Source organism: Thalia democratica, chromosome 5 (assembly GCF_965202585.1).
Source record: "Thalia democratica chromosome 5, ktThaDemo2.hap1.1, whole genome shotgun sequence".
In the NCBI taxonomy this organism is placed as follows: Eukaryota; Metazoa; Chordata; class Thaliacea; order Salpida; family Salpidae; genus Thalia; species Thalia democratica.
Window position 1 is genome coordinate 53,140,527 of NC_139169.1, and position 20,848 is coordinate 53,161,374.

At 24.1% G+C, this 20,848-nt stretch overlaps 1 protein-coding gene across 1 annotated transcript; it reads left to right on the plus strand.

Moving 5' to 3' along the window:
- The first annotated feature begins 2,313 nt into the window (after positions 1–2,313).
- LOC145836625 (cGMP-dependent protein kinase 1-like) lies at positions 2,314–20,527 on the plus strand. The gene is made up of 12 exons (XM_082944411.1): positions 2,314–2,421; positions 8,291–8,398; positions 8,648–8,755; positions 10,505–10,672; positions 13,217–13,402; positions 13,764–14,000; positions 15,760–15,872; positions 17,064–17,226; positions 17,465–17,605; positions 18,619–18,759; positions 20,348–20,467; positions 20,519–20,527. The coding sequence occupies exons 1-12, from the start codon at positions 2,314–2,316 to the stop codon at positions 20,525–20,527; spliced, it is 1,602 nt and encodes a 533-aa protein (XP_082800537.1).
- Positions 20,528–20,848: the final 321 nt, after the last annotated feature.

Here is a 20,848-nt window from a genome sequence, read left to right on the forward strand (position 1 = left end):
AATTTTTCTTATATATTTAGTTGTTTAACACTAATTTTAGTTATTTTGCACAGTTTTTTTTTTGTTATGAATGAGGAAAAGTCGAAACGGTGTCTACATGTAATCAACTGTGAATTTGAAAAAAAAAAGATAAAGTTCAAAAATATCTTACAAAGTTTAAAAAAATAGTGTGAAATCCTTTAAATTCATATAAAAGTCATAAGTCCCTAGTTAGACTATCATGTTGAAAAGCTGTAGACTAAAATACCTATCGGCTTGATAGTCTGAAGTCAGCTTTCTAAGTTGATTTCAGCTTGAGCTTATTGGTGTTTCACTAAAAACACCAATCAAACAAATGCAATATAAAAACTTCGCATAGAGATGTTATCTAAATATATTTAGTAGTGTACAGTAGTGATGTCAACGGTGTATGACTACTCTAATTCTGACAAATAAAATTTTAATAATTGTTAGTTATTGTTTATTCTCTACATTGATAAATATTTTTCCAAAAAAAAAATTCTTATCATATTAATTATACTTACATAAGAATTTTATTAGTGGTTTTTTTGTTTTTTTTTTTGTTTGAGATATGGCTAAAAGAAAATTTAATATAAATAAAGTGTGGTAATTTTTAGTAATTTTAAAGGTTTATATTTAGAAAATATATTTTAAAAACTTTTTTCACAACCATGTTCTAAATAGTCAGACCAAAAAGAAATTTTTAATTTATTTTTAGAGATGTAACCCCTCAGTAGTTTTTATAAGAATTTTAATTTTGTTTATTTAAATTATCATGTAACTAATGCTATCGATAAGGTTAATTTTTTTAAATACGCACTTAATTTCGTAAATTAGTGAATCGGAAATCGTGAACAATTTTTTTTGAAGCTATATTAAACGAAAGAACTTAAACGAGAAACAAATACTACCTTTGTAGGATTATTGCACAAAAGACACGTTTTTGATAAAATAACATATCTCTAAAATTACCTGGAATAGAAAGTATTTTTGGTAAAACTAAGTAGATATCAGCTATTTATTTGTGCGAAACGAGCAAAATATTTTGTAAACTGAAGATATACATTTACGGTTATGTACAACTTTTGTTTGTGTTCAAGGTGCGTACTTTATTCCCGACTGTACTTACAACTATTTTGTATCTGAGGATGTTTGTTATTGAGTAATGGCACAGATCAAATTTGAATTGTAGAACTTTTACTATACTTTTATGATGTTTTAGATTAGTAGTAAAGTACTTTATTATGTATTTACAATTTATCTTTGTATATGTTTATTTAATTCTTGATTTATTTTTTATTAAAATAGTCGAAAAAGTTAAATCATAAGCTTAAGTTCTTTATTTATTTTAAAATCATTAGTTTTTTTTTGGTAATTAGTATACTTATTCACTTTTAGAGTTTTTCGTGTGTTTTTTTAATTTTTATTGCTTTAAAACTATACCTCAAAATATAAATATATATAAACTATATTCATTTTTAGTAAGGTCTTAACATAAATTGTACATTTTTTTAAACATTCTTAACTAAAAAATTTGCTCTAACTAAAAACTTGAGAATGCAAAAGTTTCTTCTGTATAAATTCAAAGTACAGTCAATTCTCGCGAATCTACGCACATTGTGTCAACGGCAAAAATGCGTAACTAAACGAGAGGTAGCAAATTGTCAAAACCTAAAATTTGAAAAATAAATAAAAAACTGAATTTTTCACAAATTTTATATGAGTTTTATATCTAAAATATTATAAATGTTGTTAACTGAACAAATTTACAATAATATTTTTATTTTTTTTTACTGAATTCCAAATGGCGTAGCTAAACGAGAGTGCGTAACTTGCCAGAAAAAACTGTATGTATAGTTTATAAAATTCATTTATTTAATTACTAAACAGTCTTCAAAATATTTAATCATTAAAGTTCTACGTATTAATAAAACAATAAATAAAACAAACATAATCAATATTGTGAGACGTTGACCTTTGTTGTGTTTACCAGTTAAACATTAACTTATTTTATTAGGCTACGACAATTACTAGACTGATTTTTGTTCTTATTAAGCATTTTTTTAATTAGAATGTAAATATTCAAAAAATACAAACGTCTTAAAAGTTAATATGTACAGTTGCAAAACAAAGTAAAGTTTTTGTTCTAGTAAACCAGTCTAAACAGATTTATTGTTTTTTGTATGTCAAAAATAATTTAATTGTAGTTGAAATACGTAATTTTTACTGATTTTTACTTGAAATACTGAAACAATAGTAATTTTTGATTGGTAATAAATTTGTAATTTTTATACGAGGTATTTTTTAAATAAAATGGTATTTGGAAAATCAAAAGGAAAAAGCAGCATAACAAATGAATACCACGCCGCAGAAATAGATAGACTAACAACTGAAATTAATAAACTGCAAAAAGAATTAAAAGTTAGCTATTAAATAAATTATATAATATTTTTTGAATAAAATCACAACATTAGTAGAGTATAGATTTTTTTAATTTTACATACCATGTTAGAAAAGGTCATATTTCTACTTTTTCATACGTTTCACTCAATGTTTCTATTCTCTAATAAAAAACCTATTAGTTAGAAAGAACAAAAAAAACTCAAAAATTATTTGCAACTTGAAATCACTACATTCTTCATTTCATAGTTTTGTTGAATACTTAATTTTTTTTTTTAACTCAGCTTAAATTAAACAAAAACTATTGTTTGAAAGATCTGTACCTTTTTCATTTTTGTCTTTTTATATATGACCTAGTAGCAGCAGTATTTTTTAAATATTTTCAAATCTCTAAAACTGTTTGACTTTTTTCATAGTCGTCAAAATACTTTTTTAAATATACCATCCTCTAAAGCAAAACAAAGTAGTTGCTTCAATAACTTACTATAAATGATTTAAGGTTACAACCATCTTCCTAATATAAGCAGCAAGTTCTTATTGTTTAATTAGTTGTTTTTAATTATTAAGTATAAGAAATATATTGGCTTTATTTTAATTCATAATAAAGTTCTTAAAAATTTTCCAGATGTATAAAACTATAATAGATACATTTAAACTATAAGAGTTTTAAAATACTAAATAAAATTATATAAAATATATGAAACGTTTATCTATTCATTAATTATCATTCTTAATTGTAAGTATTTTAAGTAATTACTAAAAACAAAAATAAATTTTCTAAACAATAGTACTTAACTTGTAATCAGAAAGTTTTTTTCAAATGAATTCAAACATCTTTATACTATCCTAGTAAATAATTTAATCTAATTTTTTTTATTAATATTTGTAATTTCTATTTAACTTACCTAATAAGTAGAAATACTTGTTAAAACAGTACCACTGTTTTTTATACCTACACCTTGTTTTAACTTATTTTAAGTTGAAATAGGGTGCCACTAACAGAACAGTTAGGTATTTCATGTAAAAGAAAAACAAATTGTTATTTTCAAAAAATTTAAACAAAAATATTTTATTATTTCTTGCCAAAAATAGGGGTATTTTTACAGTACAAAAATCATTTAAGACACTTTTGTTTGAAATTTTTTAATTTTTGTTTATTTATATATACTTTATTTTAATTATACTGTTTGCTTAAATTCTAAAAAAAGATTACACTCTGAACAAAAAAATAATAGAGTTTTAAAAAATAACTTATTATTCTTTCAGCTTATTTAAAGCTATTCTCAAGCTTTGTGTAGACAGTAGGACTATTTATACCTACACCTGAAAAGTAAAATTTGTATATAAGCAAGCATTTCATTAACTATTTCAATTTGAAGCGTAAAAATTGTCTTATTCTGTTGTAAATTACTAAACAAATATGAAGTAGTGTTAATAATTTTTAAGTGAAAGCCTATTGAATTACATTACAACTTTCTTGTTTCTTTCATAGTTGTAGCTTCTTTCTATATAATAACTTTTTATAACTTTATAGCTTTTTTACCAAGCAATTTTTTTTTCAAATATGTTATGTTAAAAAAACTTATGATTAATTTAATGACTTTCACTTATAAAATTAATTAAATATTTCAAAGTTACAACTACTTTTATTTTTCGATTGTTAAAATAAACTATGGTACAACTTTCCAAATTAAAAACATTTGCAATTCTTTAACAAAATGGTTTTTTTTAGTTGTAGAATTTTCATTTTATAGTATTTAATTACATCAAAAATTGTTTACAAATAAATTAAACATACTTCTTTTGAAATTTAAATCTATACTTATTATTTGTTTATGTAAGTTTTTTTTTTCAAAGTGTCAGTAACAAATCTAGAAACAGTCCATCAATTAAATTGTAATCAATAGTATGTTTTAAATTTTATGAAGCATTTTGTTCATTTGTATCAAGTTTTTTTCTTCTGTATATAATGTTATTTTTGCAATTTATAAATTTACTAATTAAACAAATTATACAATAAAGTTAGAAAAATAACATCAGGTGAAAATACGAGCGTTAACTTGGCTTGAATGGATTTTTTTTATAATTTTATATTTTAACCAAACTTTAAAACCAATTATTTTCAATTTCTTTAGTGCTAACTTGAAACTTTTTTTTAATTTTAAAGAACGTTCTTTTGCTAAGCTTTTCACAATAATTTTCATTGAACTGGGGTTTTATTTTTGTAGTGGGGCCCCTTTAAAAGTTTAATATTTTTTATCAATTATTACTTTGCAACGCTTTTCTCCAAAAATAATTTTTATTTTTAAATTTTTTTGTTTTTCACATCCTTATTAAATTGAGTTTAAAAACGTTATTAATTTTTTTTTTCAAAAAAAATTCTTTTTATAACAAATGCTTAAATAAGTTTTTCAGAGAATTTCCAAATATGCACGGTTTTGGTTCTTTTTTTCATGGTTTTATAGAAAAAATAAATTATTTTTTAAACGATTTTTATTTTTAACAGACTTACATAATTAAGTTTTATAACGTTTTTTTTCCAAGCTTATTATTATTTTTTAAATATATGACCCATACAAGTTTTACCTGAGTTTTTTGTTTACGTAAATTGAGGGATATAGTTAAACTTGAAGTTAAACACTAAGAATACGAACAATAAGAAAAAAACCCTAAACAAAATATTTGTAACAATTTACGTTCTTGTCCTGAACAATACGTTAAGCTGTTTCAAAGTGGTGAACGATTAGATAACCTAAAGTTTTTTGTGCACCATGTCCTAAAATAAGTCACGTACATTAAAACTGAAAAATATTATAAAAGTTACCAATTATAAGACCGAATCTTTAGGAAAGTTGTTAAAAGTTAAGTTCTTTATGACAGACTAATACAAGGTTATAAAAAGGAAGTTATTTTAAAACGAAAATAAGCTTATAAATTGTCAATAAATCTATTTTTTGTTTGCTGCTGTTTCTGTGTTTAACTTCAAGTTTGGCATCGATTTCAAGCTAAAAAGATGACCTCTTAAGAAACTTGATAAATAATATTATTCTCTGTTTTTCAGTTTTAACAAAGTTGAGATTCATGCAAGTAATCGGAAATGTCTACCGGCTTGTATTGTCCTATATGATCAGCAACTCTTCGAACCTTTTTATAACCTTGTGTAATTACTTCATAATCAATTAAAATATTAATAGGTCTTCTTAACAACAGTTTCACTTTTTTTTTTGATAATGAAAAGCTATAAGTATTAGATAAATCAAAAAAAAATGCAATAGTTTTAAGTTATAAATGGTTTTTGAATACAACAACTTACCTTCCGACAACTGAACATTAATCTGTTTCAAAATCAGTTCAAACGTTTTCCTTTTTTTAAATGTTAGCATAAAGTTTAAACTAAGTTTGTACCTAATGCCTTTAGTTGTGTCTTAAATACTATTTACTAAAACTTTTTGGAAACAAACTTGATTATTGATTATTTCATTTTAACTAAATACTTTTTTCAGTCATTTCGACTGAATATATACAATACAAATAAATTTATGTTAATTATTATTTTTTAGTAAAAAGTTGTTTTCAGGAACAAAAGGAAGCACAAAAAGTAAAAGATGAAAGTTCAGTAGCAGAAATTAAAAAATTAAAAAATGAAAAAAACAACCTTTACGAAGAAACAAATGTTAGCTTAAATTTTAGATTTTTTTTTTGTGTTTTAAATATATAATTACTGTAATTTTTATACTTCTTTGTTTGAGCTTCAACAGTACATTTGCTATGAACTTCTTTAGGTATTAGTAAAATAGTCTTTTCTTTAAAAAAAAATAAAATCTTGACATATTTTCTTAACTTTAACTTTTGTCAATGGTACAAAAAGTTCTAAAGTATGCTTATTTAAAGTTTTAAATTCTAGCCTTTTTTTCCTTTCTTTAAATTATTTCAAATTTTCAATCATTCTAGAATGATCGATTAGTTGTTAAAAATTGCACTTCACAGCAATTTTATTTTTTAGTTTTGAGCTTTGGATTATTTATGCTGATTTTTTTTTTGTATTAAACATTAAATTCTTTAAATGAAGTTGTTTCGAAACAAGAGTTGATAAGTTTTTTTGTTGTGATGTGTCTACTGTAGTACAAACAAATATTTAAACTAATTTTACTTTGAACTTTTTTAGTGTAGCTAACGTTAAATATAAACCTAAAACTCTTGTGTTGAAAAAAGTTGTTTATTTATATAAGCTGTAGTAATGAGATTTACTCAAGTTGACTCGTATAAGGTGAACTTTTACATTCTACATTGAAAAAACTGATCTAAATTATATTTTATTACAGTTATAAAATATTCGAACTTAATTTTTACATACTCTTTTTTGGTGTACAGATTTTGCTTTATGGAATTTTTATCAAAATAGAGTCAAAAAATAAAATATTGAAAACAACGTATTATTTAAAGTTTAGGTAAAAAAGTAATAGTTTATTCGATTGAAAAAAGAGTTAGTTTTTCAAAAAATTTTACACATTTCTTTTAGTATCTCAAGTTTAGACTGTACTCGATTGAAAAAACAAGTAACTATAAAATTAGATTGCCTGTAAATTTTTAATAAATTTAGATTATTCAAAAAAAAATTCTTAAATCTATAAAAGTCCATATTTAATCATTTTTACACTTTTAGCTTAATAACCATGTTTGTTCAGATATTTGTTAGAATCTAACTAAAGTTGTTTTAAAGCTTGTATAAAGAAAACGTATAAGTACAGAATTAAACAAAAATGTTTGATTCTAAACCAGAATTTCCTAAAGTGGGAAAAATCGTCCCTATTAGGAATGATTTTGAATATCAGGGCAACAACTAGGAAGGACAAAAGAAGTGAACGGTTATTTAAACAGTAAATGGGCGATATTTAGTAAAATAAGGCGATCATGTTTAAAATCTGTGCCAAGGGTTAGATTATGAAAATGAGTTTTGAAAACCTTGTTCTAAAACTATGTTTAGTGAAAAATTGCTTGACTTCTAGCAATGCTTTTTAATATTTTTACTAATAATAAAAATGCTACAGTTTTATTTTTTAATAATATACTTGTAGTTTTAGGAAATTATTTCAAAACATAGCATTTTTTTTCGTTATTTGACACAACCGTTATGTTTTCTTAGCATTTTGAAACTATTACTGATAGATATCATTTAAAAAACTATACTTATTTTAAATCATACCTCTCAATACTTTTTTGTCTTTCATTTCATTCTAAAGTATAAAGTATCGACTCAAGTTAGATTTCATCAGACTTTAAAATAACCATTAGTAAAAACTTTTATTAAAGTAGGGGGTTTTAATTGTTAAAAATATTAAAAACATTTTACCCCTAAAAAATTTCATATTGTCATTTCTAAAAATGGTATATTTGTTTCATACACAAGACTGTGTGATCGTAGCAATAACTCTTTTAAATATAATCATAACTTTGAATATTGGCATTTGAAAACTAAATATAGAAAATTTTTAAATAACATGTTTAAAGAATGATGAAACAAAGCATAAGTACAAAAGTATATTAAATGCAAACAGTGTATATTATTAATTTCAAAAACTTTAATTTAGAATTAGTGCTTATTATTAATTTCTAAGTCTATATTAAAGTTTTTGAATAAGTTGTGTTAACTTGATAAATTTGATTACTAAATACTTTTAATTTTTATATTGTATGGTACGTTTTTGTCGATAAAAAACTTTATACTAATTCCAAAGTGTTGACAACGACATCAACTGGTTTTAAAAATTATGTTTAAGCTATTGTATATCATTTATGTTAATAATGAATATAAAACCCCTTCAACAATTAACTTTTTACGCAAATTAATTATCTGAAATTTATTGTTTAAATAATCTTTTAAAACCAACAGGACCTCAAAAAGCGATTGCAGAGTTTGAATGAAATAATAAAAAATAAAGAAAAAGTAACGAAACAACTAAATGAAATATTAGAATCAGTTAAGCCAGTCAATGTCAATGTTAGTTAATTTTTTATAATACTTTTAAAAAGTTCTAAATTATTACATCATTCTACAACATTTTTTTAAAGATTTTTAGTTTACGCAAGACATAGTAAAAAGATTTAGAAGTATTTTTATTTAGCATTTATTGTTTATTTACAATTAACTATATTCCTTTCGTGATTTTTCATTAATACTTTTTACACTTTTGCTAATTTTTTTTTTAAGCCTTTTAACTGTAAATTTTAACTAAACTATTTTTAACAGAAAGCGAGAGTAGCAGTTATGAATGATTCACCGATAAGAATTAGCTCCGCAAACTTACCTGAAGTTAAATATGATAAAAGCAAGAAAGATAATGAAATGCTTTATGAAGTTTTACATTGTTTTGTTACAAAAATAAATAATTTTAAAACTTAATTCTATTTAAATTAAACTTATTTGTTTTTTAAAATTGATATTAATTAATGACCAATGTAAGCATTTAAAAGGCTGTAACTAAAAGTATATTGTAATAATCTATAAATTCTACTAGTTTTTTAAGTTGGTTCAATTGACACCAAACTACTCTACTATTTTTCTGTTAGGCATTAATTTCTGATTTTTTTTTTCAGTATAATCTTGTCCTTTATAAACTTTGGTATTTTCAGCTATTTTTTATACTTCCGAAAACAATGTTTCTGCTAATAAAAATAGCTATGTTTGGCTTTCCTGCAGACTATTTTAATAAAAATTGCCATTTTTCTCTAGTATTTTAGCTTTTTTATTGTAGAAGTAACGTAATTTCTTTGGGAACGGGTCAAACATGCACGAAGGGACACATTTGCACGAAGGGTCACTTATGCACCTAAGGTATTTTTGCACAGGATCAAAAAGAAATAATAAAAACATAAAAAAGTATTAAAAAAAAACGATAAAAAAAATAAATAAATAAATTAAATTAAAAACAAAATTACTGTCGAGGGTAAGGTTTAGGGGTAACAGTGATAGTAAAAATAAATAACAAAAAATAACTTTAAAAAGTATTAAAATAAACTAGAAAAAATAAACAAGTAAATAAACTAATAAAAAACAAAAAAAAAACTGACCAATCGTAAGGGTAAGAGGTAAAAGTGATAGTAAAAAAAATAATTAAATTAAAAAAGAAATTGTTACTAAAATTTTCAACCCGTGCAAAAGTGACCCCTCGTGCAAAATTGACGCTGTACAAAAGTGTCTTCCTGCAAAAACTTCGCTTCAAGCAAAAGCGTCTTTGTGCATATTTGACCCTTCGTACATATTAGACTCCTACCCCATTTCTTTAGTCTATAATTTTTTTAGTTGATAGAAAAAATAACATAACAATCTATATTATAAAGTCTAACGTAAAGCACTGAAAATAAAAGATATTAAAAATACATGCATATATATATAAAGCAAAAACTTAAATATTAGTTTATATGCCAATTTTTTTTTTCCTTAAATAACCAAAAAAGTTATCGAGTTATTCAAACAGTTTTCTACAAAAATTTAACTATCTTATTAGGTTTGATGATCTATTGAAACAAAGATTTCATTGAACAAATTTATTTAATTAGCAGTCCAGAAGGTGTTAAAAATGTATTTTAATCATTTTAATTTACTTAGACTTAAATTTTTTTATTGTTTATATAAGAGTGGTTTAATCAAGTTAATAAAAACAATAAACAGTTATCAAATTTAAAATTAGGAACCTTTTTTTAGAAAGCGTATGTCATTTTTTTAGCTTAAGTATGAGTGTAGAATTTTTTAGTTATAAATAATCTTAATAGCTAAAACTAATGTTTAGAATATAGACTTGTAAAAAATGAGAGGGTATCATCTTTATATATTCATAGAAATTTTTTTTTATTCTAAATAAGGGAATATAAATGGTTTTGTTTTTAAAGCGTTTTTATACTTTTATATTAGTGCTCAAAATCAACTAGATTAGAAAAGTATTAGTTGTACTACATTTTTTACAGACTTTTTATTATCTGAACGTCAACAAAGCGAGTAGTTTGCAAATTAAATTGAAACAGTTTATCTTGAATCTAAACCAGGGTTATAAAACTACGATAAGTTTAAAAAGGAATCTAAAACTAACCAAGAAATTACAATTACCAGGTGCTGTCGGGGAACAATTTACTTAAAAACATGCCTGAAGAAAATTTGAAAGAGATTGTCAAATATATGTCTCCAAAAAAGAAATTCACTAACGACGTCATAATATCTGAGGGTAAAACCGGAAATCATCTTTACGTATTAGGGAGAGGAAAACTACAAGTTACAAAAGTTTAAACTTAAACATAGTATTGATAGCATTAGCTAGAATATTAATTTTTTTAGTATGCTTTATAAGAATAAATATTTTTTTTTTGTTTTGACTACTTTTTTAATTTGTCTTTTATATTATCTTGAGTCATTTTTTCTTACTGTAAATTGACTAAATAGTTTTATCAGACCATAATATACCTACTTTTAATCATAAAGTTTTAAATTATCTAGTTTACTATTCAAAACACTGACACAGGAAGAAAATACTCATTAATATTAAAACATATATTTTTGAAATACCCGTTCAAAACAAATTAATAGTATAAAAGTTAACACTTTTGTTTTATAAATGATATGTATTATAACTATTCAAAATATAAATTGAAGTGTTTGTTAACAAAAAATCCTAGTGAAACAAATTCACCGGAGTATAAAACAAAAACAAATTATACAGTAATCTTCCTTTATTGTACCAACATATATTTCTGTGTGTTAACGGATTAACACACTTCAACTGGGTTCTGTAAAAAATAAATACTGTAATATAAGAATAGAAGCTAAAGTAGGTGTATACATGTGTTCATTAAAATTAAAATAATCTCTACAGATTTTTAGAGGTTGATAGTTAATAATAGGTAAAATACTTAATGTTAAATCCAACTGTTATAAAACTATATAATATTTGTAATTATTAAGTCTAATTTAAGTAAAGTAAACTAAAACACACAACAAAACAACAAATCATAATAAAAACCACTTACATGAATGGAAAGAATAACTGATTTAAATTTAAATAGATTTGTTGTAAGTGATTAATTGTAAATTGTAAGTGGTTTATATTATGATTTGATGTTTTGTTGTGTATTTTAGTTTACTTTACTTAATTTAGACTTAATAATTACAAATGTTATATAGATTTATAACAGTCAGATTTAACATTAAGTATTTTACTTATTATTAACTATTAACCTCTAAAAATCTGTAGAAATTATTTTAATTTTAATGAGCACATGTATACACCTACTTTAGCTTCTATTCTTTCATTACAGTATTTATTTTTTTACAGAACTATTTGAAGTATGTTAATCCGTTAACACACAGAAACATATGTTGGTACAATAAAGGAAGATTACTGTATAATTTGTTTTTGTTGATTTATATTATATTTATAATACATACTTTATATAACCGAATTTAGTTTTACTTGAAAGTTAATTCAACTTAAGTTTTACAAAAAAAAAACCAAACCAAAACAAACATGTATTATTATGTAAATAACAAACATAGCTTTAAATAAAATTACACAACATGACAGTAATTTTACGCAAACTTGACTATCAATAAATACAGTTGTAATCTGAGCATGCTGACAAAAATTGATACAGTAGTTTCCGAAAATGTTTGGTAAAATTACCAAAAAATGCAAAGGTATTTATTTACTGTGAAGTTTTTAACACTTCGCTATGCTTTCTGACGTGAAAAGCTAAAAATGCGACCATCAGTTTGTGTATTAAGCCTAACTCCTATAGTTAACGATCCAAAAGCGCGCTGTAAAAAAACTGAAATAAAAAATTCCGAAAAGAGCTGCAGCGATTCTCACCCTTTACCCCATGTTTGATTTTAAATAAATCAGAAACGACCTTATACTTTGATAAACACTGCCTTAGAACTTTTTTCTTTTGTTATAAGCAGTTTCGCATATCATTTCAAGTGCTGATACTTTACTTTCAAACTACTCGTATTGAAATGTGGTACATGAATTGTATATACAATTTTTTTGATATACCTTTTTTTTTTTAATCTAACGCTGTTGACTTGTCAAGAACCCTAAAAAGCTAAAAATCTTAAAAACCTAAATACAAGGTTTAGAGTTTTAACTTTTTTTTTATTTCATATAAGTAATAACTTTTAAAAATTTGTACAACTTTATTAAATAATTGTGTTTATTTGAAGAATGAAGAAGAAAATCTGAAAAAATAAAACTAAAAAAACAGATAAGATTTTTTATTTAATGGTATAGCTTATATCTTTTATAGCATTTATTAACAACTAAGTTAATAATACTATGTATGCTTAACTACTTAATTTAGACTGCTTAATCAGAGATATTGTGAGTAAATTGTTTTTAATAAAAAACTGCATTAAAGAAGTTTTTAAATATCTACCAATAAAAAAAAAACCTAATTATTAAAAATTTAACTACATTATGGGAGTTTAAAGTTTCAAACTTCTTTTTTACTTTGACTAAATACAAAAAATAAGGAAAACTTATAACTGTCTCACTTATTTTCTTTATCTCAAAAACAGTGCTCCTAAACAGTTTTAGTTTTTTACTGCTCTGAAATTACTTAAAATCAATAGAGATGCTCTTTTAATTATATTCTTTTTAAGTATACTTATTAGAGTAGCATCGTTTTCTGCTACTATCAGCAAAGCTGGGATGTTTTAGCCATCATACAACAGCAATAGATTATACGGCGACGCAGTTCAAAAAAGTATGCTTAAATAATAACCGCGATTCTAAATAAAAATACTTTATACTTAACGCTATTCTTTTTTAAGGAAGGTAAGCCACTTACAACTATTGAAGAAAGGTCTGTTTTTGGCGAACTTGCATTATTGTACAATTGCAAGCGAACTGCAACAGTTACAGCTGCTACTGAGGTACACTTATGGGAAGTTGAAAGAAAAACTTATATGATAATTGCAATGAGGAACCAAAAGAAGAGAAGAAAATACCGCATGCAGGTTTGTTTTTTGGCTTTAATAGTTTTTACAATTAATCTTAAATTTTTAGTATTCCATTCTTAAATCATTAAAAGTTGTATAAATATTTTTTGAAGTTTTAAAAACAGTAGTTTACCTATAAATTACTTTTGCTTATGGTATAGAAAACAATAAAAATTAAAATAAAAAAATTTTGTGTAATGAAAACTTAAGAACATCATAAAACCGATTCAGGTAGCAAAATCTTTTGTTGTTGTTAGTATAATGCTTTCATATAGTACAAAACTTGAAGTATTATTACTTTTTATGTAAGAAAAAGAGTCGTTAAATACTTTAAACAAAACAAAGAAATAAAAACTTTTAACCTTGTTAAATCTTGTAGGCGCTGTTGAAAGTTAAGTTGTTTGAGAAGTTACCGCGATCTACATTACACAAGATGCTTGATTTAATGAAGGAGGAGAAATACGAGTCAGACCAATTTATTGTTAGACAAGGTGAGCAGGGGTCGACATTTTATATAATTACTAGTGGCACTGTTGATGCGATTAAAAATGAAAATGGAGAAGTTAACTTTATAAGAGAGATGGAATCTGGTGAATGCTTTGGAGAAAAAGCTTTAGTTAATGAAACAGGAACGAGAACTCTAAGCATTAAGTTTAAACTTTATTTCTATTTAAAATATATCTATATTCATTCTTTCACGTAAATGTTACAAAAAACAACTTAAATATGTATTTTTTACGGTTGAATAATAACGAAAAATAAACAAAATAGATGCACAGCAAAAGTAACGTGTCTTACATTAGACAAAGACACATTTAAAAAATATATTGGAACGCTACCTAAAAGAGTCAGTGGAAATTCAAGGTTTCGACCAAGCACAGCTGGTAACAAAGATCCTAAGTTTGCATACTCTTTTCAACTTTATCTGATATATTTTTATTTGACTATATTTTTCAACGATAAATATAAGATGCTATTTTAAATATATTTTAAAATTTTCTATTTCCATTAACTTTCAAAACTTTAGCTTAATTAACTAATAAACTTATAGTCCACAACAATCGAGCAGCTCACAACTAAAAGTTCCAAAAATTAATCACCGGGATTCGTACGATTCCCTTCCTGAACTGCCAAAAGCAAAAAGTAAAAGAAAGAGTAACCTTCTAGACTATATTAAAAAAGGAAAAGTTTTAGGGAAAGGAGGATATGGACAAGTATACATATGTCATATGACCAACAACAAGAATTTAGTTTATGCTCTTAAACAAATTGGCAAGGTAATACTAGTTATGCTAAAATTATCAATTAAAATACTTTAGTAGAGTAGTCTGCTTCTTAGTTTACATTTTTTAAACTTAGTCTAAAAGTCAAAACTTAGCAAAATTTTGATTTTCGGGACATTAAATCTGCAGCCTACTATGTTATTAATATTTGTAGGTAACAATTAGAATTTATTTATAGTGATAATTTGTTTTTGTGTGTTTGGTATTATTGTTAATACTTTTGATTTCATACAATCTCACTGTATTTTGATTATTTTAAAATGATATAGCATAAAAAAAAAAAAGTTAATTTGGAATATAAGAAAAATTTAACTTTGGTTTCTGTCGTCACTTGGATGCCGACAAAATGCGTTTTTAACTTTATTATGCCTTTTGGTGCTCTACATCTAAAACTCCACTTGTGCCTGTTAAGACACAGTTGCTCATTTTTACTGCCAAAATTTGAAATTTAAGTCTAATATTTAATGTAAAATTAAAAGTATTATATTTAGTGTAGAAATGTCAATGTTTAATGCTAGATTGCTTAATTTAATATATGCTTGAAAAGTAAACTTCTTGTGTTCATTGATTTTGTAATGAACATTTATACTTTTCGTTTTTCTGCATGAACTATAAATCGTTGAAGAAATCACTAGTAATTATAATTTATCTTCAAGTAAAAAGCTGCTTTAAGCTATTTTTTAACTGCATTTGAACTCATAGTGTTTAGTTAAAAAATTAAAACTTAACGGGTAACTGTTGTACTTAAGAAATGCTTTACAAAGGAACGCGTGAAAATTTAGAGCTTTTATTAAAGACTTAGTTGGTTAGCTAAAATAACAAAAAAATAAAAGTTTCGTTTTTTCTTAAATAAACGATCTTCTAATATTGTTTTAATGCAAAATTCCGTTTTAAACTATTTCTCATTCTGAAAAAGTGTGTTTGTATACTTTTCTCTTTATATAAGTATTTTTTTAGCAGATATTTATTTAACTAAGATAGATTTTTTCAATTAATAAAAAATATAATACTCTTTCAATTTTTTTTTTAAGTTTTTCTATCAACTGTTAATTTTAATTACTATAATAAACTTTAATAAAATTTATTTTACAGAAATTTATTGTCGAAAACGAAAAACAAAACTACGTTTTGAATGAGAGAAATCTTTTGAGAGATCTTGATTCAGATTTTATAATGAAACTAATACACACTGGGAGAGATGAAAAGTTTGTTTTATCTTTGCTTTGAAAAAAGACCGTTTTTTAAACTACAAAAACTTTAAATAAATATGTCGTTGCTAAAAAACTACCCCTAGCATAAGAATCTTACATACATTATCAAAACTTAATAAAAATATGATATGATAAGCAAAATTGATACCTTGATTTCCAACTGAAATTTTACAGATTTAACGAGCCGTTAAAGTATGCAAAAAAAATTAAAATATTAAAAATTAAAACAATAGACAAGTTATTAAATGAATTTAATCATGTTTAGTAAAAAAAGAAATATTCTTATAAATGTTAAATTTTAGTAATTAAAAAATATATATGTGGCATCAAGTAGAATTATTACTAAGTAAATTAAAGTAACGTTAATAAAATAAACCAAAAACTGGATTCAAGCTGAAAAATATTAAATCATAGATTTATCACTCGTCAATAAACAAAACTTTCTTTTAATTAACAGTGAATTAATTCAAATAAGAATTGAAAGTGTAACTAAATTAAATCACACTGATGAATACCATTAGAATAACCATATTGATGTAATTTTAAATGTGGAGATTTGAATAGTCGTGCATTATTTAAAAAAAATTAATTTAAAATATTGGAATTTGAAACTTTATAATTTTACTTGTTTAAATTTAAATGTTGTATATGAATTGACTGAATTTTGGATTTCGTAATATTATTTGTCAGAGGTGTTTTTGTTGTGGTTTCAATTGTCATAATTTTTAGTGTCGTAATTTTATTTCTTAGAACTTTAAATGTCAAAATTCTAAATATCGTAATTTTTTTTGTAACAGTTTAAATTCTCGAAGTTTGAGTCATCGTTGTTTGATTTTTCGATCGAAGTTTGAAAATTAGGATTTGAATCGTAATTTGGTTTATAATTTAAACTATCAGAGTTTGAATTATCATTTATTTCATATGACTTGTCATTACTAACATTACACTCAATATTTTTTGTTGAAATTTTTACAAATTTTTTATAAGTCTACAAAACGTTTTTATTAGATAAAGTTTAAGTTTTTGTTTCATTTTAATCCTTATCATGTTTTTGCTTTATTTCAAACGTTAGAAAACGTCCCGTAGTTTTCTTTACTTTCTTAAAATGTCTAACTTATATCTAGTGTTTTGCTTACCTTTGCTACAGTTTATTTTTTGCCTTAGTTTAATTTTGTTTTATTTCAGATTCGTTTATCTTTTAACTGAATTCTGTCCAGGAGGAGAGCTCTTTGACCAACTTGTGAAGCAAGATAAATTCAATAATGACCAAGCAAGATTTTATTCAGCTTGTGTAGTAGAAGCATTCGATTATCTTCACCAAAGGAGAATCGCACACAGAGATCTCAAAGTAAAACTATTTTATTGGAAAACTAAAACTAAACTATTACATTTTTACACTCTAACAAAATAACCAGTATTGTTGAAAAAAAATATTTAATTAAACTGTATTGTTGGCGTAAAATTATATTTTTTAAAAATTAAACTTTTAAAAAAGTCAACTTTAAAAATTTTTTAAAAAATAATTGTTTATTTTAATATTTCCTATAATTTGTTTGTTGGCTAAAGTTTACACTTAGTTTTGTTAGCCGGAAAACTTGCTATTGGATCACAAAGGATATTTAAAATTAGTCGATTTCGGATTTTCCAAAAGAATTCGTGAAGGTGACAAAACTTGGACGTTTTGCGGCACTCCTGAGTACACCGCACCGGAAATAACGCTGTACCAGGTGTAAAAACAATGTTAATCAATAGTTTTAAACTATTATTGATAATCTTAAAAAAGTTATTATTATTGTACAGCTTCTTTATAATTATGAACTAAAAAACATATTTTGTTTATAACACAACAATAATGCTACATTAATATTTTCAATCTAAAATCATCTAATTTTAAACTCAATGACGGCTGCACTTGAATAAGTTAAACTTTATAAATTGCTAAAAATTATTCATTTGTTATCAAATATATCTTTTTCAATTAGCTCAATAACATTATAATTAAATTACTAAACTTACGAAAAAGTTTAGTAAGTAAGTATAGTAATAGTTTTAAATACATTAAAAAAGTGCTTGTTGTTCTTACATCACCGAAAAAGCAAACATGAAAAAATTTAAAACAATTTAAGAAATATGTTTTGTAAACGAATATTTAGCAAGATTTAATAGTATTGAAATTAAGTTTACAAACAGTAGAGTACTCGATAATCTGTACTTTTTCAGAGGTATGCACAAATGTAAGGTACGCACAAAGTCTTAAAAATTAATGAGAAAATTTAATCTTTCATAATAATTAAAATATAATATTAGAAAAATAACTAAATCATGATCTTTATATTCTTAATGGAAATATCACTAATTACTTTTTTGGAAAAAGTTATTAACTCTAAAAAACTATAATGTACCGTATTCCTATTAAATCGAGTAAATTTTAGCTATTATTTGGTAAAAAAAAACCTGAAATTTTTTTTTAAATAGTGAGGTACGCACTTTTGCTTGGGATCAAAGTCAGTTACTTTACTGTATGTTTAAATATTGATAAGCCAATCAACAAAAATATTTTCATACTTAACTTGTACATTACATAGTAATTTCAAACTTCATTTATTGGCAGTATTTCGGTTATTATTTACAAAGTTAAGATGTTTTTGTCATTTTATAATATGCGCTTAAAAAATAACCAAATACAATTAAATCAGAAATTTATTTAGATTTGTTTCATAAACAATACATATATTTTAAGGGACACGATATTTCGGTTGATTATTGGGCTTTGGGAATTCTGATATTTGAAATGCTAGTTGGAACTCCTCCTTTTAATAGTGTTAATGAGGAAAAAATATACTCACTTGTTCAAAGAGGAATCGATCAAATTGACTGGCCGGTAAATCTTATATTTCATATTTAAAAATAATTACTTTGTCGCTGAAATTTTCCCTTTAGAAAATAGAAAATAAGAGTAAAACTATGTTCAAAGGGTATACTATCAAAATCCACCCGCGTTCAAAATCCACCCGAGTTTTTGTTATATTTTCTTTATCTATTAATTTATTTTATACATTTTTTGCATACTTTTTATTAATTTTTATTTTTCACTGACACTGTTACCCCTAACCCTTACCCTCGATTGGTAAGCGGTTCTCGAATTTGACTGGGTAGATTTTGATCGGATGGATTTTGAACGCGGGTGTATTTTGATCGCGGGTAGATTTTGAGCGTGTCCCGTTCAAAGTGTTAGATAAAACATAAAAGAGTGTTAAACTCTGAAGATTCAGACAAGCGATGCACGTCAGAAAATCTAAACAATATTTTTATACGAAAACACTTTATTTAACTAACAATTTTTATTTTCCATATATTTGAACAGTTCTACAAAAAACTTATAATCATTAAATTAAGTATTAGCGCACAAAAAAAGTCTTTAGTTTTTAGTTATAACTTTTTTTTTTGCTTATTCAAACTTGTTTTACAAAGTTTTTGCTTTTCAACTGTTTTTTTTTTTCAAAGCTTCAACTTCGTTATTAAAGTTTAATTGAAAAATAAAAATAAGAAAAACTAAAGACCTCATTTATTGTTTTTTGAGAAAAATATAAAAAATTAAAGTAGTTAGTTTAGTTGATACACAGTTTCTTTGTAGTAAAGCATTATATTCTACAGTTCGTACATTTAGTATACAACAAATTTAAATAGTCTATAGTTTTCAATAAATTTAGTAAAAAAATATGCCCTAAAGCTGGGTAAGAATAGCTTTTACTTCTTTTTTTTTCAAAACAGTCTTTCATCTTTAACTGAAATTAAACACCTAGTTTTTTTTTTCAGAAAATAAAAATACAATTTCTATGCTTACCTTACATAATAATTATTAGCTAACTAGCTTCATTGCAAAAAATAAAGCTAACTCAAATGTATATTATCTAGTTTGTATTCATATGTCTAAAAAAGTATTTTATAATATATTTTTTAATATTAAGTGGTACAAAACTCTAGTTTTTAGGCTGTTTATAAATACTTTTGAAATCAAAAAGTATTTTTAAGAATAATTTACAGTACAAAGATGAATTTGTAATAACAAGACTTTATTCAACTATCCATAATAAACACTTTTTATTATTATTGTCATTTGTTAATATTATTGCTTAAACCTTAATGATAAAATATTTGAGAAATTGTTTTGAATTTTATTGACGTCCTAAATCAACTTAAAATTGGTTTTTGCATACTTAGTAGTTAATTGATCATGAAAAAAACACAAAAATACCAAAACACTTTATAAAAAATTTGAATTATTGTCATTAAAACAATTTATGCATTAAAGCTACTGTAATACTTATCATAATGATGCTTGTGATAGCTAAACTAAAGAAAACAATTGTATTTTTTGAAGTATACAAATAAAATTTTAGCTTAGACTACTTTTTAAAGTTTTAACTAAACTTGTGTTTAAACTACTCTTTATTTTTTAAACTTTTTAGCGAGAAGTAAGAAATCGATCGAAAAACCTTGTAAAAAAATTATGCCATAGGAATCCAAGTAAAAGACTAGGAAACCTCCAAAATGGAACAAACGACATCAGAAACCATGCTTGGTTCGAAGTAAGTAGTTTTAATTACATTGAATAAAAAGAGAAATAAACTTTGCTATAGGTGATGTAATTTATTTTATTTTATTTTATTGTACACTATAGACTTGCTTGTTTCGATTTTTTTTTGTTTTATTTCTGAAGTTTTTTTCTTTTCTTTTTGTGTATAGACTGTCAAAAGTTTGGTAAAATAGATACTTTTTTATAACAGTTTATGGATTATTTTAATAAAACCAAACTTATTTTTAAAGCTATGAATACTGTGTTCATTTCTAAACTATCAAAAGACCATCAAAACCTCAAAAAAATGTTTGTTGACTTTTAGTTATCAAAAGTTTTACCATATCATATTTCGACAAGCAAAAGACTTTTTAGCTACATATTCTGGAATCTT

Excerpts from the sequence above, each read along its gene's own strand:
- LOC145836625 (XM_082944411.1), top strand. The coding sequence starts at position 2,314 with ATGGTATTTGGAAAATCAAAAGGAAAAAGCAGCATAACAAATGAATAC. Across the intron at positions 13,403-13,763 it reads GAAGAAAATACCGCATGCAG|GCGCTGTTGAAAGTTAAGTT; the intron begins GTTTGTTTTTTG and ends TAAATCTTGTAG. Across the intron at positions 14,001-15,759 it reads GCTTTGGAGAAAAAGCTTTA|AAATTTATTGTCGAAAACGA; the intron begins GTTAATGAAACA and ends TTTATTTTACAG.